Source organism: Lepus europaeus, chromosome 16 (genome assembly GCF_033115175.1).
Source record: "Lepus europaeus isolate LE1 chromosome 16, mLepTim1.pri, whole genome shotgun sequence".
Taxonomy (NCBI): domain Eukaryota; kingdom Metazoa; phylum Chordata; class Mammalia; order Lagomorpha; family Leporidae; genus Lepus; species Lepus europaeus.
The window spans coordinates 34570693-34593537 of NC_084842.1; the positions used below are offsets into that span (position 1 = coordinate 34570693).

General features: G+C 37.1%; 1 protein-coding gene across 3 annotated transcripts in view; it reads right to left on the reverse strand.

The window, feature by feature from the left end:
- The window catches only part of WDR17 (WD repeat domain 17), a 91781-nt gene extending 86239 nt beyond the window's left edge, over nucleotides 1-5542 (reverse strand). For all 3 annotated transcript variants that reach the window (XM_062212870.1, XM_062212867.1, XM_062212869.1), the window contains exon 1: nucleotides 5477-5542. In XM_062212870.1, coding sequence (XP_062068854.1) covers nucleotides 5477-5542 — 66 coding nt within the window. The remainder of the gene's footprint in view (nucleotides 1-5476) is intronic.
- Nucleotides 5543-22845: the final 17303 nt, after the last annotated feature.

A 22845-nucleotide genomic window follows, 5' to 3' on the forward strand; every position in this document is an offset into this window, starting at 1 on the left:
AATGGTTCCTTCTCCACTAGCCCTGATAGAAAAAAAAGTGGATTTTTCTCCATTGTTCACTGTGGTCACCTAACTCCTAAAAGTGAAACTCAAAAAAGCATGCTCCCACACCATGAGCAGGTCTTCCTCCAGTTTTTAACTTTCAGATTGTCCACACAGTTCCTCCATCCACTCAATTACAGTTCACATTTTCTTACTCTGGCAACAGTTCTCAGAGAGGTTTCTGCTCTAGTTAAGTTGTGATCCTCTGTGTCTCTCTAAATTGGGGAGCAGAGGTTTACTCTATAGTCTTAGTTTTCTGCTGGATTTAAGAAGTGTTTATTTTTCAATTTGTTCAGCTTTTTACTTGGTAGTATGGAATGGTAACTCCTAAGCTCCTTACATGCTACACTGGAAACTAGAAGTCCTTCTCTTAACATTTAATTATTAACAAATTAATTATTTTAATAGATAAATGATAGATATGAGAGAGAGAGAGAGAGAGAGAGAGATGAGAGAGAGAGAGACAGACAGAGATGAGAGAGAGAGAGAGAAACATGATTGACAGAGAGAGAACTCCCATCTACTGGTTCATGCCTTAAATGTTCACAATGGACTGGCCCAGGCTGGGCCAAAGCCAGGAGTTGGGAACTCAAACCACGTGTCCCAAGTGGATGGTAGAGAACCAATTACTTGGACAATCACTACTACCTCCCAGGATCTGTATTATTAGGGAGCTCAAGTCAGGAGCTGATACTGAGAATTAAATCCAGGCATAACTACATGAGATCTAAACATCTCAACTGACTTTTTTAACTGTTAGACTAAATGTCAGCCTCAGCCACACTCTGCTAATGTTTTATTCATTAACACAGAATGCTTCTATATCTGTGCAATATATTTTAATTATCAGTATATCTTTATTTCATATGTTTTAAGTTTCTAAAATTAGGTAATATAAGCACTTTTTTGTTGACATAAAATTTGATGTATGCTTTTGTTCTTAAATAGCTTTTACAGGTCTTACAGTCCAGAAACTTAAATCCTTTTAAAATGCAGACTTAAATAACTTCTTTTAAGTCATCCATTAAACTAGGAGGTAATAAGTGAAAAAAAACTTGTCTAAGCCATTCATTAAACCAATAAATGGGGCTTCTGGTGCAGTGGGTGATGTTGGAGCACCTAGAATCGAGTCTTGCCTTTGCTTTCAATGCAGTTTACTGCTAATGCACTGGGGAGGCAGCAGATGATGGATCAAGTCTTTGAGTCTCTGCTACTAACAAGGGAAATTCTGATAGAGCTCCTGGATCCTGGCATCAGTCTGGCTCAGCTCTTGCTATCACAGGTATTTAGGGAGTGAACCACCGGCAAATGGAAGATCTTTCTCTCGTCACTCTTCCTTTTAAATAGATGAAAATGAATACATAAACATTTAAAAAGGAATAATAGGACAAACAATAGCAATTTATTTTTAAAATATATGATTGTGGATGAAATATAAGAAACATATTGGGGCTGGCATTGCAGTGTGGTGGGTTGAGCTGTTGCTTGCTACACCAGCATCCCATATGGCCGCCAGTTCCAGACCCTGCTGCTCCTCCTCTGATACAGCTCCCTGACGATGCACCTGGGGAAGCAGCAGAAGATGGCCCAAGTGCTTGGGCCCCTGCACCCAAGTGGAAAATCCGGAAGCAACTCCTGGCTCCTGGCTTTGACCTGGCACAGCCCCAAACATTGCAGCCATTTGGAGAGTGAATCATTGGATGCAAGATCTCTCTCTGTGTCTCTCCCTCTCTGTAACAATGCCTTTCAAATAAATAAAAGTAAATCTTATTTAAAAAGAAAGAAACATATTGACTATATAAACATTATTGCATATAAAATTTTTAACTATGGAGCTGGTGCTGTGGCATATTGGGTAAAGCTGCTGCCTACAGTGCTGGCATCCCATATGGATGCCAGTTTATGTCCTGGCTGCTCCACTTCCAATCAACTCTCTGTTGTGGCCTGCGAAAGCAGTGGAAGATGGCCCAAAGTCCTTGGGCCCTTGCACCTGTGTAGGAGACCAGGAAGAAGTTTCTGGCTTCTGGCTTTGGATTGGCACAGCGCTGGCCATTGAGGTTAACTGGGGAGTGAACTAGTGGACAGAATACCTCTCTCTCTCTCTCTGGCTCTCCTTCTCTCTCTATGTAAGTAACTTTGACTTTCAAATAAATAAATAATTTTTTAAAAATAAGTTTTAACTGTAATCAAACACCTGGTACTATTTTATTCCTCCACAAAATTCTGTAAAAGGATTATCAATACATGTAATACTTATGTATGTAGCCTTTATTAAGTGCTATCTACTGTTGTCAAGGAGATGAAATGGAATGCCCAGATGGTTTTTGCTGTCTTTGTAGTCATTATGAATGGTCACACAATGAAATGCATTACTGAAAATAGAATACTCCATGGAAGGCCCATTTCAAATCATATATTTATATTTTAAATATAAATTCTACAAAATATGTCACCTATAAAGGTAAGTAAATATATTAGATTGTAACAGACAATATATGTCAGATAAATATTATCTATTATTTTTACCTTAGAACATATTTCAATTTTATGTGAGCCACATAAGAATTTTCACATATTTTACGAGTATCTGTTATTTCGGAAAACACAATATTTTTGGTCTAGAAACAGTAGATACACTTTAGAGATGAAGTACTAAACATTGCAGCTCACTGAATAATGGAGATGTATAATGAATTCAGGAAGAAAGTCTGAGCTTTGTGCCACCTCATATCCATGTTATTAGCCTGGCAACTACAGTCTTTTCGGGCATATACTGTTATTTTTTAATAATAAATTCTATTTATTTGAGCTGTTGCTTGCTACACCAGCATCCCATATGGCCACCAGTTCCAGACCCTGCTGCTCCTCCTCTGATACAGCTCCCTGACGATGCACCTGGGGAAGCAGCAGAAGATGGCTGCTTCTATTTGATACTTTAATTCTATTTGATATTTTAAATTCTATTTGATATTTTAATCTCATATCACACAAACTATACATATACAATAATTATTCTAGGTTTCTTCTCAGATTCAATAGGGAATAGATAGTAAAAAGGTGTTCTCGGTAAGCGAATGAAGCATAAATGACAAATGCTATGAGTATATCAACATTAGTTTTGTACAAATAAAACTCACTTTTGAATATGCAAGATTATTATGATATGAAATTAATATAATGAAATTCAAAACACAGATGATATAGTTACAATATTGCAAAAAAATCAAAATTACACAATTAAATTAAAATCAAGCTAAAATATGTGCCTGTTTGCATACATACACACATATTCTGTAGATATTCAGATGTTAAACACAAATAGTAACTGTTCTATTAACAAATTCATACTCATGCTTTTACACATGCTACATTTATAATTTATAATTTTTAACTAAAAATCCATTATATTTTTTGGCAAACATATAATAAGAAACTATTGAAATTTTGTTTTGGTGAATGCTGATTACATGGAATGTGATATATATGCACACATACATAAATGGAAAAACAAAAAACTGGAACTTCAGAAGAAATTGAAGTCAATATCCAGGTGCCAATTTTCTTCGTTTAGAACAGAATCTTTTGTTCTTTTCTATGTCTGTACGAAAATTAATCAAAACTTAAGCCAGAAGGAACTGAAACTCACAAAGATAACAGGGTATTGTAGAGTCAATTTATTTCTATATTGAAGCAAAGCAACTTATTAAATTGAACTCAGAATAAGGAATTCATTAACAAAGGCCAATAGTTGTGGTAAAGGTCACAGATGGTAAGAGTCTGAATACTGGGGCCAGCGCTGTAGCACAATGGGTTAAAGCCCTGGCCTGAAGCGCTGGCATGCCATATGAACGCCAGTTCTAGTCCCATCTGCTCCTCTTCAGATCCAGCTCTCTGCTGTGACCTGGGATAGCAGTGGAGGATGGCCCAAGTCCTTGGGCCCCTCCACCCATATGGGAGACCTGGAAGAAGCTCCTGGCTCCTGGCTTCAGATCGGCATAGCTCTGGCTGTTGTGGCCATCTGGGGAGGGAACCAGCAGATGGAAGACCTCTCTCTCTGTCTCTACCTCTCTCTGTAACTCTTTCAATTAAATAAAATAAATATTTTTTTAAAAAGATTCTGAATACTAATAATCTTCATCATGACCCATTTAAAAGTCACATTAAAGAAACATGTATTTTAGGAAAAAGTCCCCTAACTAAAATTAGGGGACTAAAAAATTAGTCCCCTAACCCCCAGAATTACACTATCATTTATGCCCTTTCTGTGGAGAAATGGAAAACAATTCTTGTGTTTAAAAATAACAGTTGTGAACTTGCTACTACCTATAAATTGCACTCACACAATACAAAGGATACTAACATTGGTGTGTGTATGTGTGTGTGTGTGTGTTCAGTGGGGCTTGGATTTATTAAACTTATAAGACAAAGTATTTCCATCATTTGTGGATGAAGTTGGGATTCCGGATGAAAGTTACTCAGTACTTCATAACTTCTTTTCTAAAGAATGCTTTAGGATTCACAATATGAGTTTTATTGTCCAGTTAGATATTTACTGGCTCCAGACAAGTTTACCAGCCTGATTCACAGCTTTAACAAAAGTACCTGAAAAACTCCCAAGGGTTTTCCACTGCTGAAGATTTATAATTAAAATGTAGAATCCTGAAAAAATATCTGTAATTGATGTGAACAGATTAGGAATTTGAAGAAGCAGGAAGGAAGAAACATAAAGTGCTGTACATCTTTAGCAGCATATGCTCTGGAATAACAATGGGGAGAATCTAGTCAAATCACATAGTTATTCCGGCTCTTCTGTTCCAGTAATTAATGAAAAGAAAAATCCACAATTGTCTTTACTTCAATTAAGAAATCAACCATTGAAAAGGTGAAAATAATCAGAGCATATCATAAATCCATCTTGATATAGTGAGTTTTTAAATAATTTTTCTACTATTACAATAATCAAAATACTATGGAATAGTTGCCATGGTAACAATGCAATTCTTTTTGAGAAATAATTGCTTAAAAATGAAAAATGTATCAGATATAACATGGCTCTCTTCAGAATTTTAGCACTATCTTACATTATTATAATATGTGGTGTTATATTACAGTTAGCTTCTATTTCATTAAATATTTTCCTTTATGTAAAATGGCTTTCTTAAAATTATTGATATTTTCACATTAATCTCATTATATATGTGATTTTGTATTTAAAGTCTAAAGACAATCTGAAAATATTAAAAATTTATCTGAAATCAGGATAAAGAGATCTTTTCTCCAATATATAATTATCCTCATAAATTATATTCTAAAAATTTCTGCTTTAAAATCAGAAAATGTTCACAACATAAATAATACAGAAATACAGCTGTTTGAGAAGCAAAGCAGGAAAATAATCACAGAAAATCATGACGACAAGGTAAATATATCTTACTCTTTGTAGTCCTTCATACCAATCATCTTGCTCAAACCAATTTGAAATGTAAGTCATCCAAGCCATAGAATGTTTCTATTTTAATGGAGGCAATTGGAAACTCAGCATAAGAACAGTCAGCACCTAAAGTAACAACAATGTGTTTCAACCAAACAGGCTTTACTAAAAGTTACCTTCTGAAATGAGGTTCAGTTCTGGGAGCTAGAACTGCACAAACATTTCATTTGAAAGAATTTTAATAATTTACAAATAATGGTATGTCTCAAAATAATGCTATAACAAAAACTATAAGGCGATATAGAAGAAATAGGAAAAAGTGAAATACTAATTGTGTTATTGTATAGTACCAGAGAATATTATATCAAGTGTCTTTACTAGGCTTTGCATTTTACATTAAAAAAAAAAAAACTTAGGTTCAACTTTTGCAAGAAAGAAGCATATGATTTCAACTTGGTGAAAAATCACCAAGCAAAAAACAAACAAACAAACAAACAAACCAAACAAATAAAAACCCAGAAGATTAGTTCCAACTTTAAGACTTGGACATAAAAGATACAGAAAGCATATAGGTTAAAAGGTGCACATTGACAATGTTATTCCTATTTGTATTTGCTTCCAGCTCAATGTTTGAGATTTGAATCATTTTTACAGTTTATTGCTAGTCATCCAATTGTCTTCAAGAATTTAAAGAGACCACATCACTTATTACAGTACAATGTGTCCAATACAGAATTAAAATTAGATGAATTTCATTGTTAGTTTTACTCACTTGTGGAAGAAATCATTTACCATTTATGGAACATATGAGGGTGGTGGTGTTTTTTTTTTTTTTTTTTCTACACTGCACAATACTTGAACTTAAAAATATCACCTATACTGTCTCAAGTGATATTTTCCTGATCAATCTCATCAAATTTGTATGTTTCAATACAGACAAGAGGAAAGAAGGAAGAAAGGAAAAAAAAAAAGTAAAGGAGGGAGGGAGGGAGGGAGGAAAAAGAAGGGACAGGAAGGGGAGGGAGAGGGAAAAGAAAAAATGTGAAAGGGGAAGAGAAAGTGAAAAGGATAGGGAAAAGGAAAAGGAAAGGAAAAAGGAAAAGAAGGGAAGACAAAGGGAAGGGAGGGAGAGAGGAAGAGAGGAAGATAGCAATTTTATTAATTTGGTTGTTTCACTGTTCATAGCCATAAAGTAAGGCAGCTATTATTCTAGCATAGAAAGATACACTTGTATGAAATATAAATATCACTGTATTGAGTTGAAAACAGCCTTATCTCTATTTTGAAGCCTTATCCTCTGGCAGTATTTTCAATTATACCTGCTTGAAACCTATTTACGCTTGTTCATCCTGTGATGAATCTGGACCATAGCTATTTTGCCCAGTCTTTTTATTTCCCACAGAATGCTTTGTTCCTGCCTATCTGTTCTGCAAACGTATCTCCTGTTTTATTCTACCCTTTGGATTTCCCCTCTCTTCATTGCTGTCACTCAAGTCTGTTGTTTATTCTATGTTCAGTTGCAGTTCTTGGTTTAAATCAAACTGTAAGGTTTTTTAACCTTAGTTTGATCCTTTATTCACTGGTCCAATCACTCTTTTGTCACAGTACTATTTCTACACATGCCAAGTTCTTAAATTCCACTTCAAATTACTTGATGGACCTAGATTTCTCAGCTTTTTACCTAGTCAGCTCATTAACATTTTTAAACTTTCCTTATCTCTTTCAAGTGAGGTTTCTGATTCTACCTTTCCCAAATATCCATTCTCTTGGACTGACAATTGCAATGATCATCCTTACACTCCAGACATAATCTGAGAAGAAAACATCAGGCCACCTTTGATGCTTTCATTAACACTGCTTCCAAATCCTACTACAATTGTTTACCAAGTTTTATCAAACTACCTTTAAAAGATCTTTTCAAAAGGCCCTTTGCTCTATCCCTAATGTCACTGTTTTTACTAAAACCCATCATGTCTATATCTTGTACAGATCAATCATTATTTACTTATCAGGACCCTGTTGCCACTGCAATTCCCAAACATGCTGTCCTATACTTTCATGACTTTATGGGTTGAATGATATTTTTGTTTTATTTATTTGTTTTATTTATTTATGTGGCCAAAACATAGTTGTAAAAAATTGGATTTTTCCCCTTAGCTAAATATATGAGACATTTAAAGAAATTTGAGTTGTTTTCTTTTTCAGTCTAACAATTAATCACTGAAAAAAGTTAAATAGAGTCTTGTCACAATGAGGAATGGCACCTGCTGTGTGAACTATGTATACACGGTGTGATGTTTCCATTTTGTTGTCCCTCATCCTTTTTACAGTAGTTCTTTGCAATTCTTTGTGTTAGAAATCTCTTAGGACTACCCAGGAATTACAGTGCTTATAAACAAACAGGATCCTGCTCTAATTCTGAGAAGTTGGTTATATCTTCCAGTCATCAATTCACTACTATAAAAAATAGGAACTATAATCAAGACACAGGATGCACAGTCTGTCCTAGAACTGAAAGCACTACAAGTTCTCTGGCTATGATTTATATGAACCTATCTGCTTCATAGCTTAGAATGCTGATTTTTGTTTGTTTTGCCTAAACTTGATAACAGTTTATTCAATCATGCCTGGTTAAAATAATTTTTGTCTGTTTTCTATAGCTTGGTCTCAGTAAGTTCCATTTTGATTCTACATTAAAATTTTTCCATTTAGTTCAACTTGATCTTTCAGACCAAGATATTGGCTTATTCCTCTGACATTTTAGGATTTACAGGCTATCATTTTTGTCTACTAAATCTTTCCCCCTCCTTCTTACCTGATGCACTATTTGCTGTTCTTAGATTCTCTTATCCAGCCTTTGTCTCTTCTGTCTTTTAATATAACACTAATACTTATTTAAAACTGCATAACGAACTAGGTGCACACATAAACACAGGCCATTGCTTGTTTAATCAAACAGAGTAGAATCAAGTATAAAATGTATGACAGTGTATGAAATCATCTTTCATATGTGTATCTGTGCTGCCTAGAATCATGGTAGGAGAGGGGGTTATGGATGAGAAAGACTTAGGAAGATCTTTCTCAAGATCTGAGATCACCTGCCTACTCTTACTATGAACTCAAACTTCCTTCAAAAATGAAAAAAATTATGAAAAAACTATGCATGCTCTCCAAAGGATTTTTTACACTAAAATAAGCTTGTTTTTAATTCCATTTTATACACACTTATCAGAGTACATTCAGAAATGTCACTCCCATGCAATCAGAATTAGTGGAAGGCAAATGTCAAGAGCAATACACAGTGATCACTACAATTTGGGAAGTTTTTCATCTAAGGTAGGTTAAAAACCCATATAAAAATGTCAAAAAGAAGTCTGGGATACAGAATAGTTACTTAGTTTACTCAGTGGGCTTTGAATAGTCAGAATGATTATCAGTTTTGAAGAAAAATTGTTACTAGGGACAGCATTTGCCATTGCATTGGGTTGACACTTGGGACATCCAGATCCCACATCAAGGTGTCTGAATTCAAGTCTCAGCTCTGCTTCCCACACCAGTTTCCTGTTAATGTGCATCCTTGAAAGCAGCAGATGTTGGCTCAAATAGTTGGGTCACAGCCACCCATAGGAGAGCCCTCAATTGGGTTCCCAGCTCCTGGCTTCAGCATGAACCAGTCCCAGCTGTTACAGGCATTTAGGGAGTGAATCATCAGATGGGAGATTTCTCGCTGTCTCTGTCTTCTTTTTTTTTTTTTTTGACAGGCAGAGTGGACAGAGAGAAAGAGACAGAGAGAAAGGTCTTCCTTTTTGCCGTTGGTTCACCCTCCAATGGCCACTGCGGTTGGCGCACTGCAGCAGGCGCACGGCGCTGATCCGATGGCAGGAGCCGGGGGCTTCTCCTGGTCTCCCATGGGGTGCAGGACCCAAGCACTTGGGCCATCCTCCACTGCACTCCCTGGCCACAGCAGAGAGCTGGCCTGGAAGAGGGGCAACCGGGACAGGATCGGTGCCCCGACCGGGACTAGAACCCGGTGTGCCGGCGCCGCAAGGCAGAGGATTATCCTAGTGAGCCGCGGCGCCGGCCTGTCTCTGTCTTCTTGCCTATTCAACAACTAAAAAAAATTTTTAAAAATAAACTAATATGACTTTGGTTTCCAGCAACAGTAGACATACATGTGTGTGCGTGTGTGTGTCTGTGTGTGTAAAAGTATATAAAATAGATAAAATCTCAAAGATCCCAGAGACATGGAAGTCCAAAAAGCCAAGCTAGGCGGGTTTGGGTAGATGGTAGGCACTCATTTCTCCTCCACCCCCAGAAAATTTGTCTATATTAAAGTGGTAAAGCTACCGCCTGCACGCCTGCAGTGCCAGCATCCCATATGGGCATCAGTTCAAGTCCTGGAAGCTCCACTTCCGATCCAGCTCTCTGATATGGCCTGTGAAAGCAGTGGAAGAGGGGCTGAGTCCTTGGGCCCCTCCAGCAACGTGGGAAGACCCAGAGGAAGCTCCTGGCTCCTGGCTTTGGATCAGCTCATCTCCAGCTGTTGCGGCCAATTGGGGAGTGAACCAGTGAATGGAAGACCTCTCTCTCTATGCCTCTCCTTCTCTCTCTGGGTAATCTTGACTTTCAAATAAATAAAATAAATCTTTAAAAATAAAATATTAAAAAAGTGGTGGCTGAATTGCAGAGAATCTAAGAACTTCTGATAACCTCATATGTCTGGAGGAACAAAATTGGGATGAGATGCTGTTAAGGAAAAAGTTACCTGCTAATAATATTCTTTTAGTGAAGACCATGTGGGTCCATACTATAAGAAAGGGAAAAACACACCTCATCTCACAAAATCTTAGGCCCAACTTCAATATTCATTCAATGATTGGATTAAGGTGAGTTATCTTACCTTAATATTCTCCCAAAGTAAAAGTATATTACCTCTAGAGGAAGGTAGCCTTAAATTATTAGCATTTGCTAAAATAATAAACAGGTAGGTAAAAATGCAAAAGAAGTGGGAATTATGCTTTCATTTCTAATGCAGTAATCTATAAACATTGTTCCTATCCTATAATGAGAAAAAAGGGATAACAAAATATTATAACTTTCCTTGAGCACACTAATGAATTTCAAAGAATCTAGAACCCCTATGGAAAGCAACAGCACATATTTATCTTTTGTATTTCACAGTGTATGGGAGAAGGTAGGCCATAAAATCTAATAGTAAAAATCGAGATAAAAGTGTATGTAATTCCTAGAGATCAAGTGTGAAGTATCAGTTTAGAATACTGACACATAAGGTGAGCTCACACTCACTTTTATGATCTCCACAGGCCTCAATTTGATGGTTAGGAGAATGATTGGGGAAGAATCAGACAATTTTCCTCAATGGTTCATCCTTTGCAATTGGCTATCCAAGGAACCATGGTTATCCATGAAACACTATATACTCCCCTGAAGCTTCTTACATATGAAGCAAAATATTTCAGCTGCAAGAAAAGTGTAAACACCTTCACTCCAGGGACAATGGAGAAAGTAAAAGCAAACCTCATTTGCCTCTGTGGAGGAGGCAGAACACTCTTTCTGACCTCAGAAACAGGCTGAGATGACTGCTTCCGGGAGAAGGCAAGAAACAAAGAAAACACGTTAGGCCACAACCTACACTAAAACAAAGCACGGGTTGTGCAAAAAGATCTCTTTTACTCAACACCTACCATATATATACACAAAGCAGAGTTTGGTACCACAGAAGGGAGTTTGAAGTGGGAGAGAGACACACAAATGCACCCTAAGAAGCAGATTCTCCCAGTCTGGGAGATAAACATGGTTGTATAACCCTACACTGGGTTTATTATACCATCATTAAAATGGAGTAGGATGATCAAAGGTCAAACTTAAAATGATACATACTCCATTACTCCAATTATAAAATGTTCTAAAATAAACTTAATCTATGTTACTAGAAGTTATGAGAGAAATTTCTTCAGGGAGAATGAAATAATAACTAGCAGCCAGAACTCATGAGAGGGAACTTTAGGGAGCACGGAGTTTGCTAAGGTTCCAGTAAGTAAATTTGGTAGCTACACAACACTACCACACACAGTAGTGATTTCTAATACTAACAAAATTGAGAGAGAAAAATAGCTGGAATGAACAAGTCTATTTACAGATAATGTATACTCGAATCACATTTTATATTATATTTGGGAAACTTCATTTATCGTTTCATTTTTCTCTTGGAGTTTCCTGCCCCACTCGCCACCCCCAGCCATCATATTTCAGACATATTTAAGTTTATCTCTCAGATAAAACAATAATAGGTAGGGTCTTCAAAAGTTCACTGAAATGTATATTATGAAGAAGCTATAAATAGATTTTAAATGATTTTGCACAAAAATAAACCTATCTTTTAGCTCCATTTTCCTCATACTGCTCTATTCCACAAGTAATTTTTGAAGCAATGTCAGAGACAGGCAGATGAACAAAGCAGACACAAGAACAAATAATCACCATAATGGGACAGAGTGAAAACTCAATCCTATCTAAATAAGCTGCAAGACAGATGGGTTTGGCTGGCGCCATGGCTCACTAGGCTAATCCTCCACCTGCGGTGCCAGCACCCCAGGTTCTAGTCCCAGTCGGGGCTGGATTCTGTCCCGGTTGCTCCTCTTCCAGTCCAGCTCTCTGCTGTGGCCCGGAAGTGCAGTGGAGGATGGCCCAAGTGCTTGGGCCCTGCACCCGCATGGGAGACCAGGAGGAACCACCTGGCTCCTGGCTTCGGATCGGCACAGCGCACCAGCCATAGTGGCCATTTGGGGGGTGAACCAACGGAAAAGGAAGACCTTTCTCTCTGTCTCTCTTTCACTGTCTGTAACTCTGCCTGTCAAAAAAAAAAAGAGAGAGAGAGAGATGAGTTTGATTATGATATGTGTTTGGGGACCCAAAGGAACATTTACAGGGAATCTGGTGACCTTGCATGATCATCCACAGTTGATGCCTTATTCATGTCACATCAACAATAGATCCTCTGAATCTTAATTCTTTCTATTCCACTGAAAATGTGTACTGCAGCATATCTCACTAGCAGGTTCCTAAATGTCTGAAAATATCTGCCTACACAAGCAGTTCTTATCCCAGCAATTCATACTTAGATTAAACATTCCAAAGTAACTAGCTACATCCTGAGAACTCTGAAAGCTTATCTTTTAAAATAAAAACATTTCAATGCAACAACAAACTCCAGGTATTATAATTCTGATCTGTAATTTTTTTCTTGGTGTCACTGATATTCTCAGTTGTTTTTCTTTTCTTTATGTATTTTGAGAAGGAGTGTAAGGGAGAGAGACGGGGAGAGAGAGAGAGAGAGAGAGAGAGAGAGCACATGCTCCTATCCACTGGTTCATTCCCACAAAAGCCCATAAAAATGAAAGTTGGGCAAATGCCAATGCCAAGAACTCAGAACTCAATCCAAGTCTCTCATAAGAGTTTCAAAGAACCAACAAGTTGAGCCACCATTTGTTGCCTCCCAAGGTGCACATGATCAGGAACCTGAACTCAGGACTGGTGCCAGGATTCACACCCGGACATTTTAATACGAGATGTAAGCATCCCAACAGCAGAATTTTTAGGTGACAAAATGTTCAATACACTTCCCTTTAGCTTAGGCAACATGGTCCTTTTACAGTATAGTTACAAACAAGTAGCTTAAAAGGTGCAGTGTTCAGGGCCAGCACTATGGCACAGTGAGTAAAGCTGCCTGAGTCCCAGCTGACCTACTTCCTACCCAGCTCCCTTCTAATGGCCCGGGAAAATCAGCAGAAGATGGCCAAAGTGTTTAGGCCCTTGCCACCCATGCAGAAGACTCAAATGTAACTCCTGGCTTTGGGCTGGCCATTGCTGCCACCTGAGAAGGAAACCAGAAGACAAATGATCTCTCTTTCTCTCTCCCTCTCTCTCTGTAACTCTGACTCTCAAATTTATAAAAATAAATATTTTTAAAAGTGAAATTATTTACTAGAGAACTGGATACTTGAATAAAATGGATACTCTAAAATTGAAAAAAAATGGAATTTGTATCTCAAAGGATGAGGTTATTGGTTGAATATAGGATAAGTCAATATTAGTGCAGTGAAATATGAACAAACAGCATATACCAAAATAAATGCAAAGAGGAAAGGAAGAGTGAAATAGAACAGAGGCTAAGAGACAATAATAATGCTGAACAAGTAGAGGAAAGAGATAACAGAACCAACATTCAGAGAAATAAAGAAAAGAAATTTCCAGAAATGATTCTGAAAATCAGGCTTCTGAAGTTCACCAAATCTCAAGCAGGTTAAGTTAAACAAAATTTTATTAGGGCATACCATAATAAATTTCTAAAAACTAAAGAAAACATCTTAAATTTTAAAAATGGTAACATTACAGTAAAAAAAAGATATAATGGAAGTCGGGAAAAGTGGAATGAAATTAAAACAATGAGAAAAAGATAACTACACACCTAATAAAAATATCCCTCAAAAACTGAAGGTAAAGGTATGATGTTTTCATGCAAACCAAATGTAAGAAATTAATTTTAGTAGCCATGTACTAGAAATTCTATATGGGTATAAAACATCAGAATAATATAGTCAATAAAATTGACTGATTTACTATACAGAATGTTATACCTGACAATGATTGGATTCACCTTTTCTCAAGTGTATGTGAAATATTTACAAGAATGAACTGTATGCTGAACCATAAAGAAGACCTTACAAAACATCTAAATATTGAAATCAAAGTATATTTTCTTGCCACAGTGGAATTTAGTCTGAATTAAGTAAGAAAAATAACTAGAAAATCCACAACTGCTAGTAATTTAGAAAACATGTTTTCAAATAATTCTTGAATCAAAAACATTATAAAATGGAAGCTGTAAAATGTTTAGTACTAAATATCAAAGTCACAACACACAGAAATGTGTGAGCTGAAGATAAAGCAATGCTTGGGTTGAGGATGGTTATAGCTTTGATTTTTTTCCTAACAGAAAAGAAAAATGAAGGAAAATGAAGGTTCAAGATTCTATTTCAAAAAACTGAGAAAAAAATGGGAAATGAATCTTAAAAAGCTACAAATGTGGGACCAGTGCTGTGGCGCAGTGGGTTAAAGCCCCAGCCTGCAGCACTGGCATCCCATAGGGGTGCTGGTTTGAGTCCTGGTTGCTCCACTTCAGATCTAGCTCTCTGCTATGGCCTGGGAAAGCAGTGGAAGATGGCCCAAGTCCTTGGGTCCCTGCACCCACATGGGACACTTGGAAGAAGCTCCTGGCTCCTGGCTCCTGGGTTCAGATCAGCTCAGTTCTGGCCACTGCAGTCATCTGGGGAGTGAACCAGTGGATGGAAGACCTCTCTCTCTCTCTCTTTCTCTCATTCTTGTTCTCGCTCTACCTCTCTGTGTCTTTCAAATAAATAAAATAAGACTAAAAAAGAAAAAAAAGCTACGAGTGGAAATCATTCCTAAAAGTAGGGAAATCAATGAAAAAGTTTAGAAATTTACAGTCAACTAAACCAAATGCCAGTTCCTTTAGATGAACTCCTAGAAGATCAATGAAGGAAAACAAACAAAATCAGAAAAAGTACAAATATCAATCTCAGAAATAGAATCAATACCATTATACAAACTACTGACATCAAAAAAGAACATTAAGAACACCTCTACAGCAATATGGTAGATAACTTGTATGAACAGAAATATTACTCAAGAAAATACAAGTTGCCAAAGTTAATGAAAGAACAATAAAATTAAATAGTCCGAATATGAATGAGTCCACATTTAAAACTTTTCCAAAAATAACCTCTCAGGCCCAAATAGTTTCATCAGTAAATTTTTTACAAAATTATTTAAAGAAGAAAAGTTACATAAACTTTCTCAGAGTATAATAAAATAAATTACCTTTCAATTATTTATATCCTCCCCAAATCTCAAAAAACACTTTACAAGAAAGGAAATTACAAAGAAATCTATCTTTTAAATCAAATGTGGAATTATAAACAAATAAGAATTGTAAACATGTAAATTAGCTCAAATTAATCTAAAAAAAAAGGCCGGCGCTGAGGCTCAACAGGCTAATCCTCCGCCTTGCAGCGCCGGCAAACCAGGTTCTAGTCCCGGTTGGGGTGCCGGATTCTGTCCCGGTTGCCCCTCTTCCAGGCCAGCTCTCTGCTATGGCCCGGGAGTGCAGTGGAGGATGGCCCAAGTGCTTGGGCCCTGCACCCCATGCGCGGTGAACCGGCCGCAGTGCACCAGCCGCGGCGGCCATTGGAGGGTGAACCAACGGCAAAGGAAGACCTTTCTCTCTGTCTCTCTCTCTCTCACTGTCCGCTCTGCCTGTCAAAAATTAAAAACAAACAAACAAACAAACAAAAAACAATATAAGGACTGTTGTTGTGGCATAGTGGGTAGATACCGCCAGGGATGCTGGCAACCCATATGGACATTAGTTTGTGTTCTGGTTACTCCACTTTTCATCTAGCTCCCTGATAATGGTCTAGGAAAAGCAGCTAATGAGCTGGTGCTTGGGCCCCTGCAACCTACTTGGGAGACCTGGAAGAAGCTCCCAGTTCTTGGCTTCTGCCTAGCCCAGCTCTGGCCATTGCAGCCATGTGAGGAGTGAACCAGAGGATGAATGACCTCTCTCTCTGTCTCTCCCTCTCTCTCTGCAACTCTGCTTTTCAAATAAATCTTTTTAAAAAGCAAGCAATACAATTCTTATCAAATTATTAGATTTTTTGTGGAAATTGCAAGTTAATTCTAAAATGTATAAGAAAATGCAAATAGCCAAGAATAGCAAAGGTGTTCTTGAAACATCAAAGGTTTTACACCAACAAGCTGAAAGTTTGTACTACTAGTTATCAATATCTTTCATAAAGCTATAATAATAGAGACAGTATGGGATTGATGCAAGAATATACAAATTGACTAACAGAACAAAATCTGAGTACAAAATGATTCCTTTCATATACTGTTATCTAATTTATAATGATGGTAATAATGCAGTACATTGGAGTAAAGAACATACATTCAATAAGTACTTAGAGGTAATTCAATACTCCTAGAAGAAAATGTAAAATAACCTGACACTGATCTCATAGACTACAAATGCAAAACTGAAAATTTTAATATGCAAAGTAAATAGCAAAGCTTTAAAATGATAATACTGCATCTCTGAAGTAGAAGATTTACTGAATAAGACCCAAAACATATACGCAGGGTTGACACTATTTTAGCTAAACAAATAAATTATTTACCTATGCATTCACTTCATTAATATCACATATTATTTAATGAAAATATATAAATTCATACAGCTCTGCTGCATCATTATATTTCACTCCTTCCCAGCAAATAATAAGCACTGATGCAGGTTCCTCAAGATACAAGATAAACAAGAAACAAACAGAAAAGAAAAATCCCTATTTCAAGAAGCTTAGAGCAGACAGATAATCCAAAGGCAGATAATATATGTTGTCTAACCAAAAACCACTTCCCTTGCTCCAGAAGGGGAAGGGGGAAGTTTACCTTTATCTGTTAACAGAGCTCCCACTTTGATATGGGTAGAAATATGTTCATCTAAGGGAGGAGAGGTTCTTATCCCACTGTTAGAATGGCAATGGTCTAAACCTATTGTAGAAATTTCATCCTCCTTGGATAATTAGGGACTTAACTGTGGATACCTGACCCAGTTTCTACTAATGAGATATAAATGGAAATCTCTGGCATCATTTTCCTATCCGCTTTCTGACTTGGATGTGGACGTGATGCTATTGCTGCAGTAGCTACCTTGCGTACATGAAGGAAAAGCCAAGAAAACTGTGGAACTATTACAATCCTAGCATTATTGAGGTGTTATTTTTTCTTTCTTTTTTTTTTTTTTTAGATTTATTCATTCATTTATTTGAAAGGCAGAGTAACAAAGACAGGATAGACAGAGAGACCTTCCATCTGCTAGTTCACTTCCCAAATGCCCACAACAGCCAAGACCAGGTCATGTTGAAGTCAGGAGCCAGGAACTCCATTAGGGCTTACCACAAAGGGGGAAAGATGCTGCCTCCTCTCTGTTGGCAGGAAGCTGGATCAGCAGTGTGGAGTATATAAGACTTGAGCCTGGCACTCTCAGCATTCTGATATGGGATGTGAAGTCCCAAGTGGTGGCTTAACCTAGTGTGCTACAATACCTGCCTCTGGTTAATATGTTACATGAAAAACAGCGTCTGCTTTACTGATTTTCTGTTATCTGCACTTGACTTCACTCTCTATAGACACAAATAAATGTGTAAAGCAATATGCAATGGCTGATTGCATATTGATGATGAACAAGATGCTTAGAGAAAAAGAAAGAAAAATTTTCCTAAATATGCTTCAGATGGTCAGGACTTTACTAAAAACAAGTGGGATTTAAACTTGTAAGTAAAAATTATTTTTCTATGCCTAACTTACAACAGTATATAATGGACAGACAGGCAATGAAAGAAGGAAAATCATGTACATGATGATTTTAAACATGGTAATGATGATAGCAGATTTTGTGTTTTACAAATATTATCCTACACTATTAAAAGAAGGCATGAGGGTGAGAGGGTGGCAAAAACATACAGAAGTAGATGGGAAATGGTGAGGGTCTATACTTAAATTTAACTTCACCATCAAAACAAAACTTCTGATGTACCCTGCAACATATATCCCTATCTGCTTTTTATTTTTAATTTTTTTTTTTTTGTAATTCGGCAAATGACCACAAACCTAACTATAATAAATAACTACTGAAGACCACATATAAAGCACTCTTCCTTAATTTTCCTTAATATGAACCTTCGGGTTACAGATAATCAAAATTTAAATTATTTAAACTGAGGGGTGTGTTTGTATTTTAGTATTGTCTATACATGTATACTTTTAAAAGCATTGAAAGAGAAAATACTTATATCACTAACAAAACACAGGCTTTGTTTTTCCAAATCTAATATTTTTTTCTTATTTTACATTCCATCACTTATTAAAAAACCGATGGCAAAAACTAATGTATTAGTAGAACTGGAAAGATAAACATAAAATATAATTTTTTTGACAGGCAGAGTTAGACAGTGAGAGAGAGAGACAGAGAGAAAGGTCTTCCTTTCTTTGGTTCATCCCCCAAATGGCTGCCATGGCCGGCGTGCTACACTGATCCGAAGCCAGGAGCCAGATGGCACTTGGGCCATCCTCCACTGCCTTCCTGGGCCACAGCAGAGAGCTGGACTGGAAGAGGAGCAACTGGGACAGAACCAGTGCCCCGACTGGGACTAGAACTCGGGGTGCCGGCGCCGCAGGTGGAGGATTAGCCTAGTAAGCCATGGTGCTGGCCATAAAATATAATTTTAATAAAAAAGTTCTTCATTTTCATATTTCAACTGAGGAATTTCCCCTCAAGGAATAAAGGTCAAAGCCCTGTTTTGTTCATAGGTTCAATGTACCTGCAGTCATCTGTGTTACAGGAGCATAGATGTGTTCTAGGTTATGACAATATTTCTAGGAACTCCTGACAGGGCTTCTTACAACTTTTCATTTAAACACAGTAGTTAATATTTGTTTTCCTCCCCACCATCTCTATTCCTTTCTTTATGAAATAGATCTACATCTGTATTTGTGATTCTCTCCTCTGCTTCTGTGCAGGTTTAGGAAAAATTCAAATCCCTGAACTAAAGAGCATGATTTTGACTTATGTTAATCATTTCCCTGATCATTTTTATGATTCACTGATAGGAACACAGAGCATATATGCCTTACCATGAAATATAGGAATTTTAGATGAACTAAAGAGGCTCTTTGTTCTGTGGACTTAAATAATAGATCATCTGAAGTTATACATAGGTAACAGATCTCATCTTGGTCATCATGAAGAGATATGTAAAATTACCAGAAACTTCTACCTGGAACTTGAGGAAAAACTAGCATAATACACAGTGGGTGACTCAAAATTATATCAGTTGAGCACTACAGCTAGCTATGAGTGACATAACTCATCATGCAACTCTGTCCTTGGACATTTTAATTTATACAAGCCAGTAATACGAATTGTATTTTCTGTTACCTACAACTGAAAGAACCCTCATTGGTACTTAGAAGATCATAGAAAAACACACACACATACACATACACAAACCTCACAGTAACACTTAAAACAAGATCTTAGTATCAACCACACTGTAATCTGGGAGACATTTCCATTATACCCAGGTACTACAATTGGTATCATAGGTGCTATGGAAAAGGTACAACACAGTGTCATAGGTGGACCATCAAAAATTTGCTAGAAATTTCAAAAGCCTCTCTCCTAGTATACATCTAAACTGTCATTGCCTCATTAGATTTGCTCAGTTAGAAAAACTTGGTCTATCTCAGTCAGATCTATGACAATTTCTATCACTGTCTATTCCACAATGGCATGGAAGTCATAGTACTGTTTCTTTATCATTTTCATTATGGAAATAATGAAGTTATTATGGAAAGAGAATCATAGACAACATAAAATGTTAGTTACAAACACCAAAAAAAGCTTAAATTGTTTAACCAGACATTGGGAATTAGGTAAAGAAGAGAAAATAACACATACATAATTTTTGTTTTATAAAAGTAAATAATAGACAACTTACTTCCAGAAACTTAAAATATCATGAGAGAGATAGAGTCAACATCATTCTTACAACTTAAAAAAAAAAAAAAGGATGAGAGGGTGAATATTTACTGTAACAATGATGCTTGTATCTCACAAAGGAATAACTCGGTGTGATTACCAGCTCCAATTACTGAATGCAAATTCCCTGCTAATGCAGGTGTAGAGAGACTAGAAGTGACGGCTCAAGTCATTGCATTCCTACCACTACAAGGGAGACCTCCTTGGAGTTCCTAACTCCCAGTTTCTGCTTCTGCCCAGTCCCAACCTTGAGGGTATTTCAAGTATGAACCAGCAAATGGGTGCTATCTCTCTCTAGAATTTTTTAAAATTTATTTTGGTGCAAAACACACACACATAAACAAATAAATATGTTTATTTTGGTACAGAAAAATGAAATACATGAATAGTTTTTCCATAACACAAATTTTCCATAAACTTTTTGTTTATTTATTTATTTATTTATTTATTTATTTTTATTTTTGACAGGCAGAGTGGACAGTGAGAGACAGAGACAGGGAGAAAGGTCTTCCTTTTGCCGTTGGTTCACCCTCCAATGGCCGCCGCGGTAGCGCGCTGCGGCCGGCACACCGCGCTGATCCAATGGCAGGAGCCAGGTGTTTATCCTGGTCTCCCATGGGGTGCAGGGCCCAAGGGTTTGGGCCATCCTCCACTGCACTCCCTGGCCACAGCAGAGAGCTGGCCTGGAAGAGGGGCAACCGGGACAGGATCGGTGCCCCGACCGGGACTAGAACCCGGTGTGCCGGCGCCGCAAGGCAGAGGATTAGCCTATTGAGCCGCGGCGCCGGCCCTCCATAAACTTTTTGAAGACCCATAATATACATGGCTTTCAACATTTTTCTAAAGATTTATTTTTGAGAGGCAGAGTTACAGACAGAGGGGAAAAGACAGAGTGAAAGGTCTTTCCTTTGCTAGTTCACTCTGCAATGGCCACAATGGCCAGAGCTGGACTCATCCAAAGCCAGGAGGCAGGAGCCTTCTCAGGGTCTCTCATGTGGGTGCAGGGAACTGAGAACTTGGGCCATCTTCCACTGCTTTCCCAGGCCACCAGCAGAAAGCTAGATCAGAAGAGGAGCAGCCTGGACTAGAACCTGTGGCCATATGGGATGCTGGTGCCATAGGCAGAGGCTTAATCTACTACGCCACAGTGCCTGCCCTTTCAAAATTTTGCTCCGTGAACTTTTTGAAGTACTGTCATTTATATAAAATACTTAGTGTGCAAAGTTACTGTAAACCAATGATTTTAAAAAAGTCTACACAGTTAACATAAATGTGTACTACAGCTCTGTATTTTAAAATTTATATTTATACACATATACATTTAAAAATGAGGAATATATATCACAAGGTAAATTGTTAGCTATTTCTGAGTGGTAGGATTTGGGAAATTTTATTATTCTTTTCACTTGTTTTTAATTTAATATTCAATTCTCCATTCATTTATTTGACAAATACTTATTGAGCAATTAACTATGTGCCAGGCAAGCACTGAAGGTAAAGCACTCAATAAAACATAAAAGATCTGTTTTCCAAAGCTTTTATCCTTGAAGGAGCAAATCAGAAAATGAGAAAAGAATATTAGTAATGATATATATTACTAGATAAATTGTACACTGAAAAATAATGCAAGGAAAGAGGATTGAGAGTTCTGGAGATGGAATTCACATTGCAATTTTTAAAAGATGCAATGGGAAGATCTTACATGTCCATCAAGCAAATACTTGAAGGAGATGAAAGAGAAAAATATAAAGATATCTGATAGAAATGCTTTCTAAACAAAGGGAGAAGAAAAAGCAAAAGGAAAGATTCTGATTCATGTTTCTGGTAGGCTTGAGAAATAAAAAAATCAATAAAAATACCTAAAAATGTATATTAGAAATTCAGAGATATACTGACATTCAGGGAAGTTCTGACAAACTCACATTTATATTCTTTTTATCTTTGTAAATTTTCTTTAATAAAAATGCATTGCCTTTATTGCTAAAAACAAAAAGCAAATACTAAAAAAAAGTCTTTTGAGAAATCAGTGTTTAAAATCCAAATATACCATAGTCTCAGACCTATGTAAACTACTGATCTAGTTCAATAATAGTAGAGATAAGTTAGACAAGTTAGCAATTATCTTTTATAATTATATAATTAATGCATGTGTATTATTTGGAAAACATTTGAAAACAGCCATTATGAAGGGTCAGCACTGTGGCACATCAGGCTAAGCTGTTGCTTGTGACACCAGCGTCCCATGTTAGTGTGCTAGTTCAAGTTGAGGTTACTCCACTTCCAATCCCGCTTCTTCCAAAAAACACCTGGAAAGGCAATGATTGGTGGCCCGAGTTATTGGGCCCCAGCCACCAACATGGGAGTCCAGAAGGTGTTCTTGGTTCCTGGCTTTGGCATGGCCCAGACCTGGCTGCTGTGGCTATTTAGGAAGTAAACCAGCAGATGCAAAATCAATCTCTCTCTCTGTCTCTCTCTCTGTTTCTGTCTCTGTCTCTCTCTCTTGGTCTCTCTCTTCTCCCCACTCTCCTCCCAATTGTTTTGCCTTTCAAATAAGTAAATAACTGAGTAAGTAAATGAAAACTTTTTTTTTTAGAAGAATCAGCCATTATCTCACTAAATTTATGTTTTCCTGGGTCTTGAATCTATAATTCTAAATAACCATTATTCTAAATAA